This window comes from Lycium ferocissimum, chromosome 12 (genome assembly GCF_029784015.1).
Source record: "Lycium ferocissimum isolate CSIRO_LF1 chromosome 12, AGI_CSIRO_Lferr_CH_V1, whole genome shotgun sequence".
Classification (NCBI taxonomy): Eukaryota; Viridiplantae; Streptophyta; class Magnoliopsida; order Solanales; family Solanaceae; genus Lycium; species Lycium ferocissimum.
Window position 1 is genome coordinate 50,468,412 of NC_081353.1, and position 27,517 is coordinate 50,495,928.

A 27,517-nucleotide genomic window follows, 5' to 3' on the forward strand; every position below is an offset into this window, starting at 1 on the left:
AATATCTTTTGAAAAATCATTAAACGTGCCATCACAACTTTTACTCCATTTCTGATGATCCCACTAATAAAAGCCAAATATTTTTTTATACAGAAAATAATATCAATATAAAAAACTAATAGTTATTAGCTAAGTTCCACTTTCCTTGGATACATACTGGTATTATGAAAACGTGTTATTATATTTTTAATAATTGAGAATAATTATTTGTAAATATTAAGTTACATTAAACATTATGGAATTGCATTCAATATAGGTTTACTTTTTCAAGTTAAAGAAAAGAGTATGAGACTTATTAGCTTTTTATTTTTCTTGGACTTCCACATATTGCACTATGATATAATAAATGTATTAAGAGATTAAGACACATTTGACATTGCACATATTTAGTGTTTGATGATTCTGTCTCATGGAATGGGTTAATTAAAACAGAAATTTGGAACGTTATTTGTTGAATAAAAAACTATGGACTCCAGTACTATCATTGATTATGGCATTCCTCGAGAGGTTTTGGACTTTAGGCATTCTCATTACCAATCTGTCGAATTCTTATATGATGAGCTTGCTATTAGTAATGGTTTGAGGATAGTAGTTTTATGTCATTTATTACTTTCTGCTTGAAATCGACGCTTGCATTTATTTTTTCTTCTAGGAATGTCTAAACAAGAAAATGAACCAACGTACTTTGTTATGAACTTAAAAATAAGTTAAAATATAATTGCAACAAAGGTGGAAATACCCAAAACATTAAAGAAAAATCAAGAAGAGAATTTGTAAATAAATGATAAGCTTCATCTATAGATTCTTGCTAATTGATGTATCGTTTTGTTGCACATTTTGCATGTATATGTCTGTCACTTCTTCGCTATTAGCAAATCATAGTATCTTTACTTATGTGATGTTGAAAATTATGTTAGCATTTCTTGAATATCAAAATATTCAACAAACTATGATAAGTTGGTTGGTAAATGTATGTTGATTTAATTCACAAAAATTAAGCAAAGTTAATCCTACATATATTCAAACTCAATTTGAGTTATTGAAGTGCATACTCTAAAAAACTTTCATTGAATTAAAAAGAAGAGGTGTTTTCATATCATGCATTTATTTGAAAACAAAAAGAAACTCTAGAATAAGAAAATTGTTCTTCTTTAACTCTCAAATTATGATTTTATTTTTAAGAATTTGCAGGAAATGTTAAACTATTTTTTCAATAACTTAATGCCAAAAAGAACGGACTAAAAAAGATTGCAAATTTAACTCTTAATATTGGTTTGGGCCCGGACTTAACACGGGCCAAATGTCACTAGTATTTATATATGTGTGTATTTAACTATATAATAAGTGGAAGTCTCATAGTTAATTTGTAATGAATAAGCCCGGGCCAAATGTCACTAGTATTTATATATGTGTGTATTTAACTATATAATAAGTGGAAGTCTCATAGTTAATTTGTAATGAATCCTTAAACCCAAGTAGTTTGGAATTGAAGTTTAATAGTAGTAGTTGTTGACCTCGACCTTTATGCTGACAGAGGGACTGTTGCTTCCTCCTTGATATTGAGTCCCGAAAAATATAAGCTATCCAAACATATTGCTGCCTTGGGATATCTGTATTCATTGAACACATCAGGTACTGAAACAATAACAAATTGTTTCCGTTTAGGATCATAGATGAAAAGTTTTTCACTGCACCACAAAAGCTTTATATGACGTGCGAAATGTAAGCAAATAGTGCGCAAGTTGCAAACGCGTTCATTAACAATTTGTCAATTTCCAACCATCTTGTTCCATAATCCATAGATCCAATCCTTTATCGTATGTGGCGCTATATAAACTAAGACAACCTTTCAAAGTAGTCAAACAAAAGAAACGATTCACTCTTGCAAACTCTGGCATTGGAAGCTTTTCCACTTCATCTGATTTCACATCATAGCATATGATTGTAGAAGTTGTGTAATCTACAAGTTGGCTGATTAAATTGCAATCCAGAGACCAAAATACACAACCTTTAGTGCTAATGCTAATCCTCGGAGAGCAATAATTAAAGAATAGTTCTGGACAAGGGAAACTTGTTTTCTTTGTCCAACAACCCTTATTCAAAGAGCAGATGACATAAAACAAGTGTTAAGAATTAAACGAGTGATGCAGCGGAACCGATTAGGATGCACCAACACAAGAACAATAACGCAATAAACGTAATGAACACAAGATTTACGTGGAAACCCAATACGGAAAAAATCATAGGGCACGAAGCGCAAAGAAATCAACTATAAGGTGAGTAGTACAAAATGATCTCAAAAGGGTGTCGAAGCACAACGAGATCAAAGGAAACGAAAGACTACAATCTCTCAATAAAAACTCTCTCTAACCTAAGTGTGGAATATAGTCTTGTGTTGTTCTCTTTTTTCTTGATGTCCTGGCTGAAAATCTCCTTTAAATAGGGGTGGAAGACGTTCAAAATCCCAATTAGAATGGGACAAGCCAGTCAAATCCCAGTTGGAACGAGACAATTATCGAATCCCAGTTGGAATGGGACAATTTCGTGAAACCCTTTTGGGACATATTCTAACAATCTCCACCTTGGAGCAAAATACATCAACATCAACACTCGTCATCCCATAAAGCCCCGAAGGGCAATTTAAGCATGAAGAACACCAATTAAGTCTAAGCAATGCTTAAACTCAGTAATAGCAAGCAGCTTGGTTAACAAATCTGCGAGATTCTCTGACATGTGAACTTTCTCTACCACGTGAACTTTCTCTACCACAATCTCCCCTGCAGCAATAGTATCTCTGATAAAGTGGTATTTAATGCTATTATGCTTGGTCTTCGAGCGATAAGAATCGGCCTTGGTAAGATGAATAGCACTCTGGCTATCAGAAAATACAATGGTAGTCCCCTATTGAACACTAAGATCAATAAGGAGACCTCGCACCCATGTAGCTTCTTTAACACCTTAAGTTGCAGCAATATGCTCAGCTTCGGTAGTAGAAAGGGCTGCAATAGATTGTAATTGTGCTTTCCAAGAGATAGCACCAGAGCATAGTGAAAAAATGTAACCATAAATAGACAACCTACGATCAAGATCACCATCATAATAAGAATCAATGAACCTAACAACATCATAAGACGATGCCTTAGCTCTATCAAATACCAAACCAATATCAACGGATCCTTTCACATAACGAAGAATCCACTTCACGGCATTCCAATTATCTTTTCCAGGATTATGCATGTATTGGCTCACCATGCTTACCACAAAAGCTAAATTAGTTCTAGTGCAAACCATATCATACATAAGGCTACCAACAGCACTAGTATACGGGATAGTAGACATCCTCTCAATGTCCTCCTTGGACTTAGGACAAGATTCAGCAGACAGTTTGAAATGAGCAGTAAACGGAGTAAAAATAGGTTTACAATCAAACATATTAAATCTATCAAGGACTTGCTCAAAATACTTCCTCTGAGATAGGTAAAGCTTCCCAGCTTTTCGATCCCTATGAATCTCCATACCTAGAATCTTCTTAGCTACACCAAGGTCCTTCATCTCAAACTCAGAATTAAGTTGAGATTTTAACTTGTTGATCAAAGACTTGTCTTTAGAAGCAATCAACATATCATCAACATATAACAACAAGTAAACGAAGGAACCACCAGAAAATTATTGAAAATACTCATAATTATCATACTTACTACGTGTGTAGTCTTGCCCAATCATAAAGGAATCAAACCTTTTGTACCACTGTCTTGGACCTTGTTTAAGGCCCTAAGGAGATCTTTTCAACCGACAAACAAATTGCTCCTTGCCAGGAACAACAAAACCCTTGGTTTGCTTTATATAAATTTCTTCTTCTAACTCTCCATGAAGAAACACAGTTTTAACATCAAGTTGCTCCAATTCCAAGTCAAAAAGAGCAACAATAGCAAGTAACACTCTAATGGAGGTATGACGAACAACAGGAGAGAAAACTTCATAAAAGTCAATACCTTCCTTTTGGTGAAAACCACGAACCACTAAACGAGCTTTCCATCTTGCTTCATCAACCCCAGGAATACCATCTTTTAGTTTATAAATCCATTTTGTAGTCAATGCACGACGGCCTTTGGACAGCTCACAAAACTCCCATATATTATTTTTGTGCAACCTTTCCATCTCTTCTTGCATATCTACTAACCAATTTGAGGAATTAGGACAAGAAATTGCCTCAGACTAAGTAGCAGGATCAACTCCTTCAAAAATTTCTTGTGCAACTGCAAGAGCATAAGCAATAAGCCCATCATCATCAGTGTCAGCATATCGAGCGGGCTTATTTATAACTCGTCTCGATCTATCACGAGAAATAACATGATCATCCTCGACCTGTGGCTCGACGGGACGCGTGGTACTAGACTTCGGCTCATCAACGGGGAGACTCGCTGTCTTTGAGGAACTGTAGAAGAAATAGGGCCAACTTCGTGAGCTTCATGGCTTACTTCGACCTCCATATTCTCACTGGCATCTTTCATATCATCATTACCCGTAGAGGAAACAACAGACTCTTTCCCAGAAGATAACATAACGGCCTCATTAAAAGTTACATCCCAACTCTGAATAATTTTCTTGGAGCTAGGACACCACAAATGATATCCTTTAGACTCAGAAGCATAACCAAGAAACATGCACTTAACAGCCTTGGGGGCTAGCTTCCCATCATCAACATGAGCAAAAACAGTACATCCAAAAACTCTAAGAATAGAGTAGTCAACGGGATTACCAGACCAAAATTCTTCAAGAATTTTAAAGTCAATAGATGAATTTAGAGACAAATTGACGAGGTAACAAACCGTCGAAATGGCTTCGGCCCAAAAATCACGACGGTGCCATAAACCAGCATTTGAGAGCATACAACGGGCTCTCTCACGTAATGTTCTGTTTATACGTTCTGCAACTCCGTTCTGCTGGGGCTTATGAACGAGAGTCTTATGTCTAGCAATACCATAAATAGTGCAGAACTCATTAAACTCATTACTACAGAACTCCAAACCATTATCAGTCCTGAGCTTTTTAATTTTTTGGCCAGTCTAATTCTCAACAAGGGCTTTGAATTTCTTGAAATAGGGAAACGCTTGACTTTTCTGTCTTAGGAAATAAACCCAGACCTTACGAGAAAAATCATCAATGAAAGTCAACATGTAGCGGTTTCCTCCAAGAGAAGGAACTTTAGAGGGACCCCATAAATCCGAATGAATATAGTCAAGAATGCCCTGTGTACGGTGTTTTGCTATGGAGAAACTAACTCTCTTCTATTTCCCAAAAATGCAATGATCACAAAAGTCAAGTTTACTCGTACGCTTTTACCAAGAAGACCTCTTTTGCTCAGAATGGTCATACCTTTCTCACGCATATGGCCCAGACGCATATGCCATAAACGGGTGATGGATAATGAAGTAGAAACTGCTACAGACCCCGTCACAATTGAACCGTGCTGGTAATAGAAGGTCCCACGTCTTGTTCCTTTCATCTAGACCAAAGCACCTTTTGAAACTTTGAGAACTCTACCTTCAGCTGAATATTTACATCCAAGAGATTCAAGAGTACCCAGAGAAATAAGGTTTCGTTTCAAGTCAGGTACATGACGAACGTTGGTCAAGGTCCTGATAACAGCATCATGGGTCCTAATTTTTACAATACCAATCCCAACAATGTTGCATGAGGGATCATTCCCCATTAGGAAAACACCACAAGCTTTCTTATATGTTAAAAACCAGTCCTTGTGAGGGCACACATGATATGTACATCCAGATTCAAAAACCCATTCAAAAGAATTTTTCTTATTAACAGAGACAGCCATCAAAACATCACCTTCGGAATCACTTTCAACAACTCTTGCTTCAGTGGTTTTCTATAGCATTTTGCTATTTTCTTCTCTCTCTAGTTTATTCTTCAGTTTATGACAGTCACCAACTATGTGGTTTGTCTTCTTGCAGTATTTACAGAATTTATCATGGTTGAATTTACGGCCCCTAGACTTGGACCTAAAATTCTTTCTATTACTCCCTCTATCATGGGATCTTCCTCTAACATACAAACCTTGTCTTTTGTCTTCATAACGCACTTCAAAATCAAATTTTTCTTTGGACAACAAATTAGATTTGACATCCTCATAACGCACTATTTCATTACCACCATATGGCATGATTTCTTTGAAGTGCTTATACATAGAGGGTAGGGAGACCACCAACAATATTACTTTATCCTCATCTTCGACCTTAACGTCTAAATTTTCTAGGTCAAGAATAACAGAGTTGAACTCATCAAGATGATTTTGAATGGGGGTACCTTTAGCCATAGAGAATGTGTATAAACGTTTCTTCAGATGAATTTTATTTGCCAGATTTTTCGTCATGTAGAGTGACTCTAACTTCAACCAGAGGCCTGCAGTAGTAGTCTCATGAATAACCTCGCGAAGAACCGTCTTAGATAAACATAGTTGGATATTTGAAAGCGCCTTTTTATCCAATTCCTCCCATTGATCATCTGTCATAGACTCGGGTTTCTTGGATTTCCCAAGAAGAGCCTTCTTTAATCCGTTCTGGGTGAGAACGGCTTGCATCTGAACTTTCCAGATACTAAAGCTTATCTTGTTGTCGAACTTCTCGATATCAAACTTGGTTACGGTAGACATCCTGGATCTTGAACGCTCTGATGCCACTTGTTAAGAATTAAATGAGCGATGCAGCGGAACCGATTAGGATGCACCAACACAAGAACAATAATGCAAAAAAGCAATAAACGTAATGAACACAAGATTTAAGTGGAAACCCAAGACGGAAAAAATCACGGGGTGCGAAGCGTAGAGAAATCAACTATAAGGTGAGGAGTATAAAACGATCTCAACAGGGTGTCGAAGCATAACGAGATCAAAGGAAACGAAAGATTACAATCTCTCAATGAAAACTCTCTCTAACCTAAGTATGGAATATAGTCTTGTGTGTAGTCTTGATAGTTGTTCTCCTTTTTCTTGATGTTCTGGCTGAAAATCTCCTTTAAATAGGGGTTGAAGACGTTCAAAATCCCAATTGGAATGGGACAAGCCAGTCGAATTCCAGTTGGAATGGGACAATTATCGAATCCCGATTGGAATGGGACAATTTCGTGAAACCTTTTTGGGACATATTCTAACAAGAAGTTACATATCAATATAACCTTGTTGTCGTCAAGGTTAGAATCATAGCACAACCCACAAGCTTTCGTGCAATATTTGCCGTCATCGTTTAAATAAGGACATGCTTCAAGAATTCAATATTCTCTGGTAGATGAATTCCACAAAACATACTCATTGTGGTCCTTTAAAAGTACCAAGCCATCACATGAGCACGAGATTTCAGCATGTTGGAATCTTTTTAGAGGAAATAGTTGCTTTTCCATCGGAATTATTTAGGGGTTTTCGAGGTCTCGAAACTCAAAGTGGCCAGTAGAGTTTTGTTTAAGTAAAAACTATTCGCGGCCCAATGCTTTGGATTGATTATGGTGAATCTTTTTGAATTTATTATCAGATATTATAGCACATGGTTTAGAAACAGATTTGAAACGCAATAAAGATTTAACAAGAAGGATAGTAAGTATGGAAAATATGGTATGAATCGTAAGGTAAATGGACGTTGACCTCTTTTGTACTTTCTTCTTTGACATTATGATCGTTTGGTATAGTTGGAGAAGAGCGGCAGAAGTGATAAGTGTTGTAGTGGAGGGCAAAAACGGCACCTCAATATTTATAGTTTAATTTTTGAGATATTGGTCAAAAACATGTATGAACTATGCTTTTTGACGAGTTTCACACCTCAATTATGAACTATGCTTTTTGACGAGTTTGACACCTTAATTATCAGTTGTTCCCTTTTTGTATCTAAACTATCACCAACTATATTAAAACACCTCAACTATCCGATGTTCCTTTTTTTCTACCTGAAAACCCTAAACCCTATCGGTAGAAAAAAGGAACAACTGATAGTTGAGATGTGGTTTAATATATAGATAGTGATAGTTCATGTAGGAAAAGGAAACAACTGATAGTTGTGCTGTGAAACTCGCGAAAAAGTAATAGTTAAGTGTTTTTGACCATTAATTATTATTTTTGCTATTTCTATAAGGAAAAGGAACTGCATCTCAATCTCAATATATTTTTTTGCTAATTATATTTGGAAAAGGGATAACAAGTTCGAAAACTTCAAGTAGGATTTTAGGGTTCCTATATCTCAACTTCCCTTAACCTACGGTTTCAATAATCCGACTTATTAAAAAAAAAGACTTATTTTTCCACCAACTAGGAATTCTGGTAGTTGATAGCCCAATAGAATTAAGGTCTGGGTGCTCATAAAAGAAGCTACACATGCACTTCTTATTGCTATTTTAAGCGTTTAAAAGGGTCCACCCACATAGCTAAACAATCCTTGGTTCTTCGTTTTTCTTGTGCTTGTCGATTGGTATATGAAGTTTTTTTTTCTTACCTCATGTTCGGTATCTAGTTTGGAGCTCCAAATACTTCAAATTTGCATAGTAAGACTCATTAAAAGGGACATACTTCCTATCAAGATTTATTTTTCATTTTCAGAATTCAAAGGATTCTATCGTCCCACCACAATTTTGGTTTATTTGTGTATGGAGTTGCATCTACCCTATACCAAAGAAAAGGTTGCATTGTATGCCCGTAATCCAATGTCTATATGTACCTTTTACATCCTTGGAGCTATATGCTTTATAGGAAGAATCAATAAATTAAGGGAAAAGGTACAAATATCTTTCCTTAACTTTACGATTTAAAGCAGATACATCCTTCATTAAAAAATTGGTGTATCTATACCTCTGCAGTTACATAATGGTGCAACAAAACCCTTTTGCTGACCGATTTTTTTGTAAAAATCATTTAACTTATTTTTTAATTAAAAAAATGTCACGTGGTTTTTTTAAAAAAAGTCTAGCCATTTGCGCAAGGTTTGAAAAAAAAAATATCGCAACTTCAAACATAAAAGACATTGTTTTCATTTGAATTCATTCAGTCACAAAAGTATCGAAGGATTAGAGTATGAATAAATAATTTTTAATTATTTTGGGTTAACTGGGATGGGTCGATTTATTTATGGCTGGGGTCACGTGGACCAATAAATCAGTGTCATCTATTTTATTAAAGGCCACATATGTCATCTCATAATTTCATGTTAAGGGAAATTAGGGTTCAATAGGTGGAAGAAGAGATATTTTTAACCGAACAATTAATGTTAAGCGCAACTATGGTCCAACAGGTGGAAGAAGGGCAAATTTGAAAGAGCATTTTTGCCTTTGTTCGTTTAAATTTTTCCCTTTCTTCTAGAAAAATTTGTGCTTTTAGTCCATAAATACTTTTAAAATATCAATTTCGAACCTCATAATATTTGATTAAACACATTTAACCGTCAATAAATTGAAATATACACCTTTGATCCTGTTACTTATCAATCTTTGCAAAGTCAACACATTGCCAACATCAAACCATTTAATTAAACATGTACATGTCTTATATTTGTATTGATATTCAGTATAAAGGGACTAAAACGTACATTTTAACTAATTTGTGGCTTTTCTTAAAAAAATTAAAATTAAAGGTTCTTGTCAAATTAGGCATTGAGCCTAACTCACACTCCAAAGCTAGCTTAAATGGAGGAGGATTGCCCAAGCCTTATAAGGAGCCCGAGTTCTCGTCTGTCACCGATGTGGTAAATTCTCTTCACCCTCCCCCCTCACGTCCAGATCCGAACATTCTTTTTTATCTAGGGTCCACTGTCCAGTCTGGAGTGTGCACAGTCATGGACCGGGGGCATTTTTAACCACCATCGGTACGGGACCGGTCAATTGGCCGGGGGCATTCTGCCCCCCTCTTTTTCCCGGGGCCCCCATTGGATCGAGCCTGGGTCTGGCTCTAATACTATGTTAAATTAGGCCTTGGGCCTAACTCACACCCCAAAAGCTAGCTCGAAGGGAGGAGGATTGCCCAAGCCTTAAAAAGAGCCCAGGATTCTCGTCTGATACCGATGTGGTATATTTCTCTTCACTCCACTCACGCCCAAATCCGAACATTCTTTCTATCCATGGTCCATTATCCGGTCTGGAGCGTGCACATTCATGGCCCCCCCCCCCCCCCCCGGGGAAATTCCCCCCCCCCCCCCCTATTGGTCTGGGACTGGTCAATTGGTCCGGTGGCATTCTACCCCTTTCTTTTTCTGGGGCCCACATCGGATCGGGCCTGGCTATGATACCATGTCAAATTAAGTATTGGGCCTAACTCACACCCTAAAAGCTAGCTCAAAGGGAGGAGGATTGCACAAGACTTATAAGGAGCCTAAGGTTCTCGCCCGTCTCCGATTTAGTACATTTTCTTCAGTTCTTTCTTAAAAAATAATAATTCAAGGCTAACTATGCCAAGTGAAATATAGAAGGACCAAAATCAAAATGTTTCAAAATTTAGGGGATCAAAAGTACCATTGTCCCTATCGTTTCTCTTTAGGGGAAGTGTAGAAAATGTCCAAAGTTGTCTCTTTTGTTTGAGTATAGGTTCAAAATAATCCCTTAAGTATATACTGAATGGACCATTTTGAACCTACTCTCAAACATAAGGGACCATTTTTGTCATTTTCTCAGGGAAGTTCGACCAGGATACAAATACCTTTTGAGGAAAGAGCACAGAGAGGAAGAAAAGAGAGGCTGAGAAATGGCATCGAATGCAGCAGCACCATTTTGGAGATCGGCAGGCATGACTTACATAACATATTCAAACTTGTGTGCTAATTTGCTTAGGAATTGCCTTAAAGAGCCTTACAAATCCGAAGCACTGTCCCGTGAGAAGGTCCATTACACCATTTCCAAATGGGAAAATGGCAAACCTCAAAAACCTAGTAAGCTTTCTGTCTCTTTTTGTTTCCTTTTTTTGTATGATTAATAACGTTGGTTGATTCATTGTAACATAATACTCCCTACGTCATTATTACCTTTCTTCTTTCGCTTATTTTTAGATCTCTATTATAACTTGATCGTTTCTTTATTTCTTTCTTTCTTTGACTGCATTTATGTATTATTATTATTATTATTATTATTATTATTATTATTATTATTATTATTATTATTATTATTATTATTATTATTATTATTATTATTATTACTGTCTTGGCACCTTCTCTTGAGCCGAGGATCTATCGGAAACAGCCTCCCTACCTTAGAAGGTAGGAGTAAGGTCTGTGTACACTCCACCCTCCCCAGACCCCACCTTGTGGGATTATACTGGGTATATTGTTGTTGTTGTTACTCCCTCTGTCCCCATTTATGTGTCACCTTTCGGATTTCGAGATTGAAACTAGTTGTTCTTTTGACTGTAATTTTTTCATATGTCTTATATATTTTGAATTGTCAATAACTATAGTGACTTATAATACTTTTTAAGTAGTTTCCAAATATGTAAATTTTATTTGAAAAAACTTAAAAATTCTATGTCTAAATCCACAGTCAAAATAAAAAGGTTTGAATCTCAAAATTCGAACTGTGCCACATAAATTGGGACAGAGCGAGTATTCCAGTAATTATTTCATGCTCCATCTATTTCAATTTATGTGAACCTATTTCCGGGTATTCCAGTAATTATTTCATACTCCATCTATTTCAATTTATGTGAACCTGTCCGTGCCAAAAAGAACGATCCCTTTCTATATTTGAAAACAATTTACCTTTATGCAATACTATCTAGCCACACAAAATATACGTGACTCATAAAAGTTTTCTCTTCTTTCTTGAACTCCGTGTCTAGTCAGATGGGTTCTCATAAATTGAAACGGAGGGAGTTGTATTTTTTTTTCTTTTTCAAATTTGCTTATTTTGATGGGTAATAGAAAGGAAAAGCATAGGAGTTTTGGGATCTGATTTTGTGTGTGTGTGTGTGTGTTCAGTTTTAGGTTCTTGTTTGTGTTGCTAACTGTACTGTGCTTAAACAAATTAGGAATCTAGAAGAAGAAAAAGAATTGAACACAAAAAATGAACTGTTTTATTAATTCCAACTAAATGATTACAATCGAAACAATAGAAGAGAATCCAAGCTTGAGTTCCAATCCTGTAATAGCAGAATTAGGATATTAGAGCAGTAGTGGAAGAAGAAGATTAAGTGAAGAAGAACAAGAATTAGGGAGAATTGAATAGAAGAATTACCAACTCAAAGTTATCTCCTTTTCTTTCCTCCAAAGTAGTTAAAGCTAACTGAATAATCCTCCACCGTTTGATTATTTAACTTACCGTTTGATAATTTAACTTCAACTTCACTGCTAAGTGAATTAATCATGGCCGTTGATTCTTAACCGACTAAATGAATTACTCAGCTCCAACATGTGCCCTCTCGCATGCCATCTGCTTGGCTCATAAGCTGCCACGTAGCTCCCTTGTAGCTACTATTACACCGATCCAGCTCATTTTCCCCCTTCCCCATTAGGAAACCCTAATCGACGATCCCAACAGGGGTCATCAATAGGTTGGATAGCATCAGGAGGAATTTTTTATGGCATGGGAACAAAGAAAAGAAAGGTTACCACTTGGTTAAGTGGAAAGCAATCACTTTTGGCAAGAATCTTGGAAGGTTAGGGATCAAGAACTTGAAGATTCAGAGTGAAGCTCTTAGAATGAAATGGTTGTGGAAGTTCACCAACGAGAATCAACTCCTTTGGGGGAATATTATTAAAGCAAAGTATGAACAGGAAGACAAATGGATGACTAAGGAGGTCACTACACCATTTGGGTTTAGCCTATGAAGATCCATTAGAACACTGTGGAGTGAGTTGAGGGATAATTCCAAGATCAAAGTGTTTGATAGGAGTAAACCTAGTTTTTGGAAGGACAATTGGCATGAAGTTGGCAGATTAGATGTGGTCTTCCCAGATATCTTCAATATAGTTCTAAACCAGCAAAGGACTATAGCAGAGATGTGGACACCTCTAGGATGGAACATCATTTTTAGAAGACATGTCAATGACTGGGAAGTGCAAAGAGTGGTTGAATTCTTTAGTACATTAGAGCAGTTTAGTGGACTACAGACAGGTGAAGATATATTATGGTGGCAAGGCAGCAGTAAGGGTTTATTCAAAGTTAATGCAGCTTACAAGTTGATGAATCATTCCAATCAACAGATAGCCAACTGGCCTTGGAAACACACTGGAAAACAAAATTCCTCACAAAGTTGCCTGTTTTGTGTGGCTACTGGCTAAAGAAGCAGCTCTTACACAAGATAATTTGATGAAAAGAGGTTTCATTTTATGTTCCAGATGCTTTTTGTGTGGGGAAACATCAGAGATAGTTAATCATCTTTTCCTTCACTGTAAGATAACAGCTCATCTATGGAGAATTATTCTTAATCTCAAAGGCATTTCCTGGACCATGCCTGGGAAGGTTATAGATGCTCTTAAAAGCTGGGAGGAAACAGGCTTACAGGCAAAGGACAGGACTAGATGGAGAATTATCCCTGCTTGCATTTGGTGGACAATTTGGAAGGAGAGAAACTCCAGATGTTTTGAGAATGTGGAGAATGGGGTGCAGAAGATCAAGTTAAGCTTTATTTTGCTGTTGTGTTTTTGGTGCAAGCAGATCTACTCTAATGATAGTGTCACTATAATTGATGTTTTGGATACAATATAGAGAGAGGGCAGTAAAAGTTAGACTTTCTTGTAAATACGGTTTCAGTACTACCTAAGTACTGTTTGCTACATATGAAATATAGAAAAAGTTACCAGTTTCAAAAAAAACCTAATCGACGATCCTTTCCTTACATTAACTCTGTTGGATATATCAGAGATCGTGCTTACATTTTTTCATAAGCGTGGTGTCCGGGCAGTTTGTGTGCACCTTGACTAATTCTACGGGATACCCAAGTGTGTGGCTAGTGGTCAATGAAGTGATTTGAGAACCATGGAGCCTCAGGTTCAATTCCTACCAGAGAAAAAAATACTAGGTGATTTCTTTCCATCTGTGCCTTGGTGGATAGAGTTACCTGGAATTTGTTGCTGGTAGCAGGTGACATATATCTGTGGAACTAGTCGAGATGCACAAACTGGCCCGAACACCGTGGTTATCTAAACAAAATAAATAGGATACCTCTTGCCTCCCAACAGCAAAGAGTACGAGGCAACTCTGTGCACCAAAGGTTGGTGGGGAAAACTTGGCACCTCGTGATTCCCAATCCACTTCATTAATCAGGAGGCCACATCCTTGGGTGGAGAGATTATGCTTACATTCTCGCTCACCTACATTTAATCGTTTTTTGGGTTCCTAAACAAAAACATAATTTGGTGGTTTTGTATCTTTTACACTCTCTTCTCAGCATCAGTTAGATAATGCAATAGGTGTGCCTATTGCAGATCAGATAATTAGGTCATTAATTTCTTTGGTTGTGTTTGTGTTTCCCATTACTCTTTTATGTCGAAGTTGGACTATCACATTGATTTGATGGGTAATAGAACGGGAAAGGTTCAGAATTTTAAGTGGCAGATGGTGGGTGGGTTGGGGGTTTGGCGGGGTGGGTGGGTTGGGATCTGATTGTGGGTATGTTCAATTTGAGGTTCTTGTTTGTGTTGTTAACTCTGTTAGGGATGTTTGACAGGGTGTATAAAAATAGTCTGAATAGGATGTATTAGTAATGTTGGGATTAGTAATGCTAGATTCTAACTCACCCTATGCATTTAATACAATAAACCAAACCGTCAATAAAAAATAATGTGCACATAACTAATCCTAGCATTACTAATCCCAACATTACTTATAAGGTGTATAACATACGTAGGTTGAAAACACTACCAAACAAGAGATTAAATAATACCAAAGCTAATACCAATATCAATGTTATCATTGTCAAAAAAAAGCTAATACCAATATCATTTCTCTAATACCTCCTACCAAATGACCCCTTAGGGTATCTCCGAGATCGTGCTTACATTATTTTTATAATTGTAGTGTCTGGGCAGCTTGTGTGCACCAAGAGGTAGATGTTGAAAAACCTGGCACCTCATGATTCCCAACCTACTTCATTAATCAGTAGGCCACATCCTTGGGTGCAGAGATTATGCTTACATTCTCACACACCTACATTTAATCATTTTTTGGGTTCCTAAACACAAAAAGAATTTGGTGCTTTTGTATCTTTTGCACGCTCTCCTTAGCATCAGTTAGATAATGCAATAGGTGTGCCTATTGCAGATCATAATTAGGTCATTAATTTTCTTGGTTTGTGTTTCCTATTACTCTTTTATGTGGAAGTTAGACTATCACATGGATTTCTTATATTTGCTTTTATCGTTTGAATTTAAACATTTAGTGTCTTCTAGTTTACCTTTTTTGGTTATTCAGCCTTTTAGTTTCCGCAAAGGGCGGTGATAGCATGTCATTGAGACGCACTTTCATCTTGCCTTTGTTTCCACAAGGATACAGATAGACTCTTTTGTCATAATAAGAATACAAATAATCTTTGTCTTCATGAGGATACAAATCAAGGCTGAACTTTCCCAACTATCTGCAAGGACATAGATCATACCGCTTGACCATCCGTGAAATTTTACTTAAATCCATCAACAATTGTCTATAAGCAGTACCATATTTTTGCCTTTTACTCTTTAAATACCAGGGGCTTTTTGTATGCGTCAAAGTTCGAACTCGTGACGTGCGCCTAACCCACATGTTATGTGTTGCGCTCTTACTACTAGATTAAACCCCTCGGGGCAGTACCATTACCCTAACTCAACATGTTATTTGCGTTGGTTTCATATGATCTAATAAAGACATTATATTGAATGAGACCTGATGTCATTGGATTTTTACTTAATTGTAGTTAGTCTTGGCTAACTTTGCCAGTTTGAGCTTGCTCATATTGCCGGTCCCAAGCCCGGATAAAGTAGGAGGATTATGGTTGGCTGGTAGCCAATCTAAAACTAGTCAATTCATGATGAATCTTACGATACAGAGATTAATTTGCACGAGGAATGTGGTTAGGGAGGATTGATATAGTCGACCCAACGACACAAGTTGTTTATGACTGAGGCGTAGTAGTATTGTAGTAGTAGTAGTAGTAGTTGTTGTTGCTATTGTTGAAAAAATTGTATTCAGGTTGTTGAACTATCCACATTTATTTTCCTGTTTCCCTCTTGTAAAGATCCTCGCTGGCAAGCTTTGATGTGGAGTATGGGGCTAGATGTCATTAAAACTACACAAAGATAGCCACATCCCAAAGGTCATTGTGTCCTTGTTTACGAAAAAAAGAAAAAAATTAGGTCGTTGTCGAATATATTTTTTCGGCATTAAACTCACACATGAAGGAAACCTATTCAATGGTACGTATTACACTCCACCAGTATATATATCAAGTACCTCTTGCCTACTAAAATTTTGGTTTAAGTAGATGGCAGTATCCACATAGAAGGCGAATCCTAGTTCCCGAGGTTGTTGACTAACAATTGCCTCTCAAGATTGAACTAGTGAGGATGACGGTGGATGAAAAAGCTTAAATGAAGGGAAAGGGGATGGGATACTTGACCATAAAAAACAAAAATACTTGACCACTAAAAAAAAAAAAAAAGTGAAGGGCTTATGCTTGTATCCTATTGTCATTTCTTTTCTGGATAAAGACAATAGTTTATCCAACATGATATACCAGAAAGTATCAGGTTCTTGTTTTTACATGATTGCAGTGTGTTTTTTCCCCATTTTTGAAAGAGTCAAAGGTTTAGGGGATAGAGTATAGGGTTGGCTGGACCATTCATGTGTTATTTGGTTACTTTAAAAAATTCTTTTTCATGGAAAAAGCCGCATGTTCGTTCTTCTAACAAATACTTGTACTGGTCTTTTTGCAGCCATCCGCTCTGATACTCCTGAAGAATGAGAACAAGTCTGGATCTTGCGATTTGTTTTTGATATTATGTGAATTTTTGTACTGCCCTGGTCCTGGCACTGGAACTGTCGATCTTCTAATAACAACATAGTGACTAGACTTTGGTCCTACACTTGCTGGATTGAAATGTCGATCTTCTAATAACAACATAGTGACTAGACTTTGGTCCTACACTTGCTGGATTGAAATGTCGATCTTCTAATAACAACATAGTGACTAGACTTTGGTCCTACACTTGCTGGATTGAAATTGAAAAGTGATTCAATGATTAACAAGAATCCCCTTGCTATAATGTATTAAAAGCAACCACTCTGAATTATATTCCTGTTTAATTCAAAAGATTAAGGCTTTCTTCTCGAGCATAACAAGTGATGGTTCTTCCTTTATTGCTGAAGTGTCTGTCTTAAAGTTATACTCATATTACATTGCCTAGTCTAATGCAAAAGGAAACATGGTCCTAATATTAGTTAGAAATTTGTGCTGCAGAATTCGAGCGGTGCAGCATACTATTCGTAAATCCAAATAGAACTGTTGTTTCTCTTTCTTAGTTCAACATGCCAACTTTATGTCAGATTATTCCTTCTCTTCGTGGAATATGAATATCTATTCTGAGATTGCCTTGGAAAATAAGATGGAGGGAATAGACCTCCATGATCAAGTAGGCAACTTGTTGCAAGTACAACCAAAGTATGCGTTTACCAATCAACCCTTCACCCGCTAACCACCTTAACCCTCAACCAGCACCAAAAGAAGAGGAAAAGAATAAAAAGAAAAACAGAAGGTGAGATGGTTGTCTGTGAGAGTTATGTATTACTTTTCTAGTCATTTTTTTATTGGTAATGCAAAGTCAAAATTTCATTGTGGTTCTTTTTCTCTCACTTCTCTTTTGTCCACTATGAAGTGCAAATGTCCCTCATAGGTGGTGGAAAGTCTTTCATTCTTCTTTATATTGAGAAGTCCTTCATTGGATTAGTAAATGAGGTAAAATAAGTGAGGCGCACATTAGAATTGGGCTTTGTAGGTAAAATAGATTGATTTATGCACCCCCCCCCCCCAACCCCCACCAAATCCCTGTACGCAAGGCCTTTTTCAAATCTAGTTTTGTAAAACTTACTTTTTGAATATTTTGGACTTAGTGTAAGTGTTTGGAAGTGCTGTGGAATTTTGGGGAGGGCTAAACAATTTGTACCGTAATTGGTCCGAAAGAACTTTCAGCAGACACAGTGATTTGATAAGTTGTTTTCTTGTTTTACTGTTTTACGTATCAATATTGTCACAACGGCAATGAAGAAGACTCGTGCAGCTTCTGAATATTATTCAAATTCACTTTATGTGGTTATAAAAAGAGAATAAAAATTGTTGCATATACTAGTATACTAGCTTAAAACTCATTCTATATCTGAAAAACAAGGCGGGGAGTTCAATTGGTTGTGTATGAAGTTTGAATTTTGGAGGTGGAATAACTTTTAACTTTAAAGGCTTACACTAGGGTAATACTTATATAGTTATGTGAAGTCAAATAATTTAACTTTAATAGCTAAAGCTTAAATGTAAATACGGTAAAACTTTATTCACACCGGGTGTTTACACCAAATCAATGATTGCATGCCATATGTATGAATATATAATAACATCACTTAACCATGGTTAGTAAATGTATATATTTACTACAATAAATTACTTAACTACAGTATATTACATCAGTTTTGGTGTAAACACCCGATATAGGTAATTATTTCCCATGTAAATAAATAGTACTCCCTCCGTCCCAATTTATGTGGCACTTTCACTTTTCGAGAGTTAAATTGACTAAATTTTGAAGTTAAATTGGGTTAGACTAACTCAATATTTTAAGATTTAAATTTATGTTTGAAACTACATAAAAAGTACTATAAGGTGCAACTTTTCTCATATCAATTTGGTGAAAAATTACATCTTAAGATGTTAATCAAAATTTATGCAGTTTGAATCTCGGGAACTAAAAAATGCCACATAAATTGGGACAGAGGAAGTATCATTTAACCATTAACTTAGTGATAAATGCTCAAATGCTCTGGACAAATTTTTTCTTATCTATCAGTCGCCGTTCCCCCCCTCTCTAACTTATAAAAAAGCAAAAGAGTTAATAGTCAAAAACACATCTGAATTATGTTGTTGTTGTAGATCTGAACTATCATTTTTTTGTAAGTTTCACATCTCAATTATCAGCTGTTTCCTTTTCCTACCTGAATAAAAAAATACACCTCAAATGGGTCAATTGTCCTAATTTATGTGATATTTATTTCTTTTTAATCCATTGTAAAAATATCACTTTTTTATATTTAGTAATAATTTAATTTTAAACTTTTTATTTTACCCTTATAATTTGTAGTCCTACATATTTATTTTAGATTACAAATTTTAAAAAGTCGTCTTTCAAACTCCGTATCCAATTTAAAATTTCACAAAAATTGAGATGGACGGAGTAAAAGGGCAATTTAGTCAAGCTAAAGTGAAATACTTGGAGTAATAAAAAATTCCCAAGTATCCAACTCCACTATTGTACTTCAACATTGGAAAGAAAAAACTATTGTATCACTACCTCATCTTATCGTTCTAACTTTATATTAGAAAATAATAATAATAATGGTATCTTGTATCACTGTATCTCATCTAACACGTAAATCGTTAATAAAGTGATTGAATTTATTTAAAAAAAAGGAAAAGAGGTAAAAATTTATTTTTGAACGAATTAAAAGGAAATACGTTCAAACAAATTGAAACAAGCGAGTATTAGAAAAATAATAATTATATAATCATTAGTACTCCATTACTATATAATAAAATAAAAAATGAAATTAGGCGCTACTTCGCAGAACTTTCTTCTTCCTCCCTGTCGCCGGCCTTTTCACGCTTCAATGACGGATTTTTCTATATATTTATTTCTCTTTTATACATAACAAAACATAATATCTTTATATATATATATATATTTGTTTCATTTTTCTTCTAATTTGATGTTAACTTTGATTCAAGTTTCTTTAATCTACTGACCTTTTGCTGTACAAATCAGTTGAGGATTTGATTGGGTGACTCATTATTTACTGTGGTAATTACAATTAACTGCAATTTTCTTCTTCTTTTTCATATTTTGTGAGATATTTGATCTGGGTTTCTCATTTTTTTTTTTTTTTTTTTTTGGGGGATTAATTAGGTTTCACTTATGTGGCTGAGCTTCTTACATTGATTGATTGAGGTAATGTTAGTTAAATGATTCACTATTTAATACTAGTAAGTTATGGATTTATCTGTTGACGAGTTTTGATTTCTCAGATGGACGCTCAACTAACCGTTATTATCTCAGAAAGTCGCGTTTCTTCTTGATTTCAATTTCCTTTAACAAAGAGAGTGACTTTATGAGAAATTAAGTTTTAGTTGAGTGACCATCTGAGAATCTGAGAAATCAACTTTGGTTTTGCCATTGATTCATTGATGTAATGTTAGTGAAATGATCAATTTATCGGGTTGATTTCTCAGACGATCATTTAACTAATAGCTATTATCTCATAGAGTTGCCTTTCTTCGTGATTTTAATTTACTTTAACAGAGAAAGTGACTTTCTGAGATAATAACTACTTAGTTGAGTGATCATCTGAGAAATCTGGATTTATTTCTCAGATGGTCATTCAATTAATAGTTATTATCTCAGAAAGTCACCTTTCTTTTTTATTTCGATTTCCTTTAACAGAGAAAGTGACTTTATGAGATAATAACTATTAGTTGAGTGACCATATGAGAAATCAACTCTGGATTTATCTGTTGGCCTGAAATTTAGCACAACATTATCATGTTATCAAATGATCATTCAACTAATAGTTATTATCTCAAAAAGTCACCTTTCTTCTTGATTTCAATTTCCTTTAACAAAGAAAGTGACTTTACGAGATAATAACTACTTAGTTGAGTGACCATCTGAGAAATAAACTCTGGATTTATCCGTTGGCCCGTAAATTAACCCAACATTATCATGTTATCAGCTACATACAGTTGGCTCTTTTTTGCAAGTGTTGAGATGGGATCTATAGGGGAAAAAGTAGACCTTGAATGTGATGAAGAGACCCCCTTTAGCTCATCTCATGCTACAAACAAGATAGAGAGTATGCATTTTGAGTCAGCTCATATGACGTCGCCTAGAAGTTTTTACTCGTCGAGAGTCTTGAGGAAGATGCATCAGATCAGCACTTTCAGGAGTATATACGTTGTGATACTCAAAGCAAAGATCAATGTTTTGCTTCCTTTTGGACCACTGGCGATACTGCTGCACTATCTTACTAAAAAACATGTAAGGAGTTTCAAGCTATTCCCATATATCTCTGTTTTTAGCTTTGGCAAGAAGGACATGTTGGAATATAGCCATGTTGGTTTTCCATTTCGGGTGTGTTCGGTATGAAGGAAAATGTTCTCCATGAAAATAAGTGGATTTCTTACTTATTTTCTTGTGTTTGGTACGTAAGCAAAAGTTATTATTCTAAAAGCATTTGTATATAATCTAGACAAATACTATGGGAGGTGGGGGTGGGGGTAGGAGTGTGGGGTGGTGGGGATGGGGGGCTGAAGTGAGGTGTGTTGGAGGGTGGGGAGGATACAATCAATTTGGAATGCCACTTGTGGAACTTGTTTTCCTTGCTTTCATTAGGGAAGTCATTTTCCTCATTTTTAAGGAATTTGTTTTCCTAGAGAAAATGTTTCCCAAAATTTTTGACCTACCGAACATGGGAAAGTTGGAAATTCTTCCATACCAAACACACCCTCCAATTGAACTTTTTTTTTTTTTAACCTTATTTATTGGGTTCATCTTGATATTTCAGGAATGGGTCTTTTTCTTCAGTTTGGTGGGCATTACACCCTTAGCTGAGCGTTTGGGTTATGCAACTGAGTATGCTTATGCTCTTCAAGTTATTCAGTTATCCTCTTCTACTATGTTATGTTACATGCTCATTGACTTCTTTCATTGTCATGATACAGGCAGCTTGCATTCTATACGGGGCCTACAGGTACCCATTTTCTTTTGGTAGTTTTGCCATTTTCTTGATCTTTGTTTATATTTTTGAGGAATATAAGCTTTGAACTTCTCCCGTTGGAATTACATACTGAGAGAATTAAGTTGAGGCACCCAAGGGTGTGGCCTTGTGGTCAATGAAGTGGGTTGAGAACCATGAGGTCTCAGGTTCAAATCCCAGCAGGGACAAAAGCACTATATGATTTCTTCCCATCTTACAAACCTTGGTGGACAGAGTTACATGGTAACTGTGCCGGTGGGAGGTAGCAGGTACCTGTGGAGTTAGTTGATGGTACACAAGCTGTCCCGGACATCATGGTTATCAAAAACCCAAAAAAAATTAGGTTGAGCTTCTCAAAGTATTTGCTTTTTAGTGTTTAAGTTGAATGTGAATTCAGTCATAGAATAACTTGAAAATGTGAGTTGATGTTTCCTTTTTACAGAGAAATTGAGTCATCAGGAAATTGAAACCCCTTGAAATAAATTTGTGGATATTATCCTCCTTGACTCTAGTCACTCGATATGATTTTCTTGTTCCCTATTTAAATGGTTTATGCTCTTCCTGTACCTCTGTTCTTCTCATCGCCATTTGCTGGAAGTGTGTAAACACTTGCATTCACTTGGAGAGATATCTTTTGTGACACATATTTCCCCCTCCCCTCACGACACTTTCTTTTGATTATCAGAATGACTTTTCCTGTTTTCTGATGTATAGTTGGGGGCCTTCTAAATGCTACATTTGGCAATGCGACTGAAATGATAATCTCATTATATGCGTTGAATAATGGGATGATGAGGGTTGTTAAACAATCCTTGCTGGGTTCCATTTTATCAAATATGCTCTTGGTGCTTGGATGTGCCTTCTTCTGTGGTGGGATTGTTCATCACCAGAAAGTCCAGGTTTTCAGTAAGGTCATTATCTTCTGATCAATCATGTCCTCACGAAATTTGCAATGAAGAGTGTAATTTCGTATTATCTCAGCTCCAATTTGCTCTCTATAATGTTATATGCTACTGCTAATGAAAATCATTAAATTGCAGGCGACTGCCCTTGTGAACTCAGGATTGTTATTGATGGCAGTGATGGGCATATTATTTCCGGCTGTGCTTCATTTCACCCACACAGAAGTGCATTTTGGGAAGTCAGAGCTGGCTCTTTCAAGATTTAGCAGTTGCATAATGCTGGTAGCATATGCAAGTTACCTATATTTTCAACTCAAGAGTCAACCAAATCTATATAGCTCTATCGAAGAGGTAAATTGCTGAAAATCTTGGAATAGGTTGTTAGTTTGTTTCCTCTATTATTCAGCTTGTATTTCTCCGAGGCCGTCTGCAGCAATAGCCATTGACACTATGCTTTCCTATATAGTAATCAGATGCCTTTTATGGAGGAGTTAGGTTTGCAGAAGATTTCATTATTACAGATAAACGCGTGCCATGATATCTGACTTTCACACCAACTTGTGTTGCAGCAGGATGTATTAGTTTGATCTAATTATTCTCTTATATCTGAACAGGATAGAGAAAATAATGCTGAAGATTCTTATGAAGAAGAGGCTCCTGAGATAACAAAATTGGAAGCTATAGGGTGGCTTGCTATTTTGACAGTATGGATATCTGTGCTATCTGGGTATCTTGTGGATGCCATACAGGTGACGTTGCTTTTTCTTTTCTTTTATTAAAAATCTTGGTTTAGGCCCTTTTAACCGGTGTATTGGAAAGGCTAGCATTTTCTGGAAGTTAGATGCTAATACCCGTGTGATAGCCTAACGATTTTTTACCTTGAGATATTTACTGTCATAGCTTTCCTTCTCCTTATATTTTCTCCCTTTGTGATAATTAATTATCAAAAGCTATGTAAAACTTTGTTTGAGTTCTTTTGGCTTTGATTTGCTATATGTTCGTCATCCTAATTTGCTCGTGTTGCTATCGTGATTTCAGGGAGCATCTGACTCAATGAACATGCCTGTGTCCTTTATTAGTGTCATCTTGCTTCCACTTGTAGGAAATGCTGCAGAACATGCAAGTGCAATCATGTTTGCAATGAAAGATAAGCTTGTGAGTTCTTGTAAAACTATACTCACTATCTCATTTGCTTCGGAGTAGGTTACTTAGGGGGTATTGTTTGCAGGACATTACACTTGGAGTTGCGATTGGGTCCTCTACTCAGATATCAATGTTTGTGGTAAGACCCTAAAGTGTGATGCAGTAATCATCTGAACTAGCTTTAGAAATTATCCGATAACAAAGAAACTTAGGTTTTATTATTTATTTAAATTCATACAGGTGGTCCTAAGAGCATACTGGATATTTATTATTTCTTTGTTTAGTTTCTCTTTTTTGGTTGGTGTATATTTGGTACAGTCAGTTTTTAGTTATTCAAAATTTATAATAAAGCTTGGTGGTCCATCTGGAAGGAAAGAAAGGGAGGTGTTTGAAAGACAAAGAAAGCTCTATTCAGAAAATCAAGATGAACCGTCTACTTTTATTTTACATACTTGTGCTATTAATCTGTAAATACTTTTGCTTGCACCTTCTGGGTGCAATTTGTTAAATATTTATAATAGAGCTCATAAATCAAGTTGCTTATTAGTAGATCTCATGCTTTTGATAATGCAGATTCCATTTTGTGTTGTTGTTGGTTGGTTCATGGGAAAACCAATGGACTTGAACTTTCAATTGTTTGAGACTGCTACACTCTTTATCACAGTGCTAGTTGTGGCATTTATGCTGCAGGTTTGTCTTCTAACTTCCCTTCTGTCACATCCTCCCTTTGAAAATCAGAAAATTGAATAAAATAAATGATGTTGTTCAGCCTACTCCCTACACTAGACTACTCAGCCATGAAAGGCTTGCTACTAACTATGATTGTTACTTTATACAATGCAGGAAGGAACATCAAACTATTTTAAGGGGTTGATGCTTATCCTATGCTATCTCATTGTTGCTGCAAGTTTCTTTGTACATGTTGATTCATCCAAAGGTTAGTTCTACATTCTTTCCCTCAAGTCTGAGCATATTTTTTTTCAATTTTAAACAAGACAGTATTTTTATTTTTTTAATTTTTTTTACGTACACCAAGTTGGTGGTAATTCTGCTAACTACATAATGCGGTATGGTGTTTTTCACCAAACATACAAATAGAATAAAACAAGCCCATCTCCATAGTTTCCATCTCTTCAAGGTCTCTGTGTCTTTCTCGTTTGAATCTGCTCCTCCAAGTGCTCTCTTGCCACCATCCGAGACAACCCTATCCAACAAAAGTTTCATACACTAACTGTAATAAGTCGGTAACCATTCCCAACTAACCTCCGTCTTTATCTTCTTCCTCTTGTTACTCAGTTAGTATCAACTTCAAAGATTTGCTCACAAACTTTGCTCCATCCTTCCTACTGTGACTATTCCTTATTTCTCCATTTTCTCAGCAATTCCAACGTATTTCTTTTTTCTAATTTCTTGATCAATATAATAGTTTTGTTCTGTTATCTATCTCTCTGCTCCTCCCAGTCTTTTTTCAACTCTGGTTAATAAAATCAACGTTTCAGTTTCGTAGCCAGAATGAATTGCCTAAATATTTAACAGATTTGGTACCTGGGATGAGCCCATACAGGGCTGTTTTCCACTGTTTGTTCCACGCCATAGCATATCATCAATCTTCATGCCTTTTGCTACTACATTGTTTGAATGCGTTTAGATGCCTCATACTTTAATGTACTTGTGTCATCATAACCATTTTGATACAAAGAAGAGTTGGTTTTATCTACCACCAATTTAACTTGTTGATCAGTTAGGATTATTTTCATTTTGGGATAGAACGTTATAATTTTTAAAATCTGCTGTGCTCTTTTTGTTAGGGTAGCAAAACTACTAGGTCTCGGCAATATATTCCATCAAACAACATATATGCAAGCTCACCACTTCTTGTTGCCAAAATAAGCATTATACAGTCCTTAGATGAGTTTTATTTGGTTGGCAAGATCTCCTACCACAAGCCCTGTTCCTCTAGATTCATATACAGGCTTTGGTTAGAGCTTTCAAATAGTAACTGCTGAATTGAGGTTGTGATGAGTTAAGTATCCTGCTTGTCCCCCAACCCACCCCACCCCCCCCCCCCCCCCAAAAAAAAAAAAAAAAAAAAAAGAGAGAGAGAGAAGAAAAACTCAAATTCAAAGTCACAAAAATTGGCCTAACTTTCTTGCCATGGCACGGTGCAGAAGGAGAATAGGTATGCGCTCAGTCGTGATGCTCATGCCTCAGCAAATGAACTCTTCGACTACTGGCAATGAATCAAAAGCGATGAGCCTAACAAGCTGCACTCGAAGTGTTGGCTAAATCTAGAGTGAAAGGTGTGGTGGTGATGTGGTAGATGGGTTCTTATTGTGGAACACTCCACGGTTGGTGAACCGATGACTTCTTCTTCAACGTTTATCCATGTTGTATCATTTTCTTTAGCAAACAAACAATTTCTTTTCTTCCCTGCAGTATATAAAGCTGATTATACTGTCTTGCACCTGGAGAAAAATTGTAGAAGGGTGGGGGACTGTAAACAAATTTTCTTTTCTTTTGCCTTTGGACTAGCATTCCAAATGTAAGATTTAGGAGATATAAATTGTTGTAGCTTATCCCTATATTTCCATAGTGATCCTCTGATTAGGATCAAGGTGTAATATTTGTAATGGATCCTTAGAAATTGTTTTTACACAGTATTAATGTATTGTAGCAGGGCATGTTTGTTACCGAATTATTCAGTCTTTTGGATAGTATGATTTGGAGACGAGGCGTCGGCTATAATTTTTTCTTAGTTGAAACTTAACATTGACTATTTTGTGTGACATTGTATTTTGCCAAAACGTTTACTTGGTCATAGGACCTATGGTTCAATTGATATGGAATTATTTCACCTCTTGAGTTTTTGGAATTATTTGGGACATTTGATATGGCATAAAAGTTGGTGACATGAAAACTGTACAAGGTGAAGGAAAGGGCGCGAGGGCGTTTAGTGATATATTAAAGACATACAAACTTGGGGTGTTCATGGTCCGAGTTGGTTCGGATTTTTCAAATACCAAATCAAATCAAATGCGTCGGAATTTTAAATTTATAAACCAAATCAAACTAAACCAATAAAATTCGGGATTTTCAACTTCGGGTTTTCTCGGGTTATTGAGTTTTTTCGGGTCTTTTTCCGAAAAAGTCTTCATACAAAACATATGATATTTACTTCAAATATTTCTTTAGTTCAAGTAAGATACAACTATATAACTAAGGTGTTTCTTAAGAAAATAATACAAAATGTGAGATGGTGATGACATCGTATTAAAATATTCCACAAAAAAGATAATAAAATCGGTTAAAATAAGTATTGCTAATTAATAAGCTTTAAAGAAAATGACTTTAATCTAAAGTTATGCTAAAATAAGTACGACTAATAAGTATTAATTACATGACAAAGAAAAAAAATTAAGCTATGTATTTTTACGCTCTAAACCAATTATGCAAAATTAAAGAATAAATATCCAACATTACTGTCATTCCTAGTGTTAGAATTGAATTTCTTTTGT

At 36.0% G+C, this 27,517-nt stretch overlaps 2 protein-coding genes across 3 annotated transcripts; both read left to right on the forward strand.

The window, feature by feature from the left end:
• Window positions 1-10,685: 10,685 nt before the first annotated feature.
• Window positions 10,686-17,028, forward strand: LOC132039867 (ATP synthase subunit epsilon, mitochondrial-like). Its single transcript, XM_059430409.1, has 2 exons — window positions 10,686-10,910; window positions 16,881-17,028. Exons 1-2 carry the CDS (start codon window positions 10,727-10,729, stop codon window positions 16,907-16,909), a joined length of 213 nt encoding a protein of 70 aa, XP_059286392.1. The 5' UTR covers window positions 10,686-10,726; the 3' UTR covers window positions 16,910-17,028.
• Window positions 17,029-19,750: 2,722 nt separating this feature from the next.
• On the forward strand, window positions 19,751-26,747 carry LOC132038915 (vacuolar cation/proton exchanger 2-like). Of its 2 annotated transcripts, XM_059429407.1 has the most exons (14): window positions 19,765-19,832; window positions 19,971-20,006; window positions 20,112-20,153; window positions 20,935-21,239; window positions 21,766-21,833; window positions 21,923-21,951; window positions 22,672-22,868; window positions 22,998-23,210; window positions 23,474-23,608; window positions 23,898-24,014; window positions 24,088-24,141; window positions 24,576-24,692; window positions 24,846-24,939; window positions 26,171-26,747. In XM_059429407.1, the coding sequence occupies exons 4-14, from the start codon at window positions 20,970-20,972 to the stop codon at window positions 26,179-26,181; spliced, it is 1,305 nt and encodes a 434-aa protein (XP_059285390.1). In that variant the 5' UTR covers window positions 19,765-19,832; window positions 19,971-20,006; window positions 20,112-20,153; window positions 20,935-20,969; the 3' UTR covers window positions 26,182-26,747. The 2 variants fall into 2 exon arrangements, with proteins under 2 accessions (XP_059285388.1, XP_059285390.1); XM_059429405.1 differs by having other exon boundaries at window positions 19,751-20,006.
• Window positions 26,748-27,517: the final 770 nt, after the last annotated feature.

What these genes read in the sequence shown, in the direction of transcription:
- LOC132039867 (XM_059430409.1), top strand. Translation starts at nt 10,727, where the DNA reads ATGGCATCGAATGCAGCAGCACCATTTTGGAGATCGGCAGGCATGACT. An exon ending in TGGCAAACCTCAAAAACCTA is followed by an intron (nt 10,911 to 16,880) that starts GTAAGCTTTCTG and finishes GTCTTTTTGCAG; the next exon opens with CCATCCGCTCTGATACTCCT.
- LOC132038915 (XM_059429405.1), top strand. Translation starts at nt 20,970, where the DNA reads ATGGGATCTATAGGGGAAAAAGTAGACCTTGAATGTGATGAAGAGACC. An exon ending in CTCAGATATCAATGTTTGTG is followed by an intron (nt 24,142 to 24,575) that starts GTAAGACCCTAA and finishes TTGATAATGCAG; the next exon opens with ATTCCATTTTGTGTTGTTGT. An exon ending in TTGTGGCATTTATGCTGCAG is followed by an intron (nt 24,693 to 24,845) that starts GTTTGTCTTCTA and finishes TATACAATGCAG; the next exon opens with GAAGGAACATCAAACTATTT.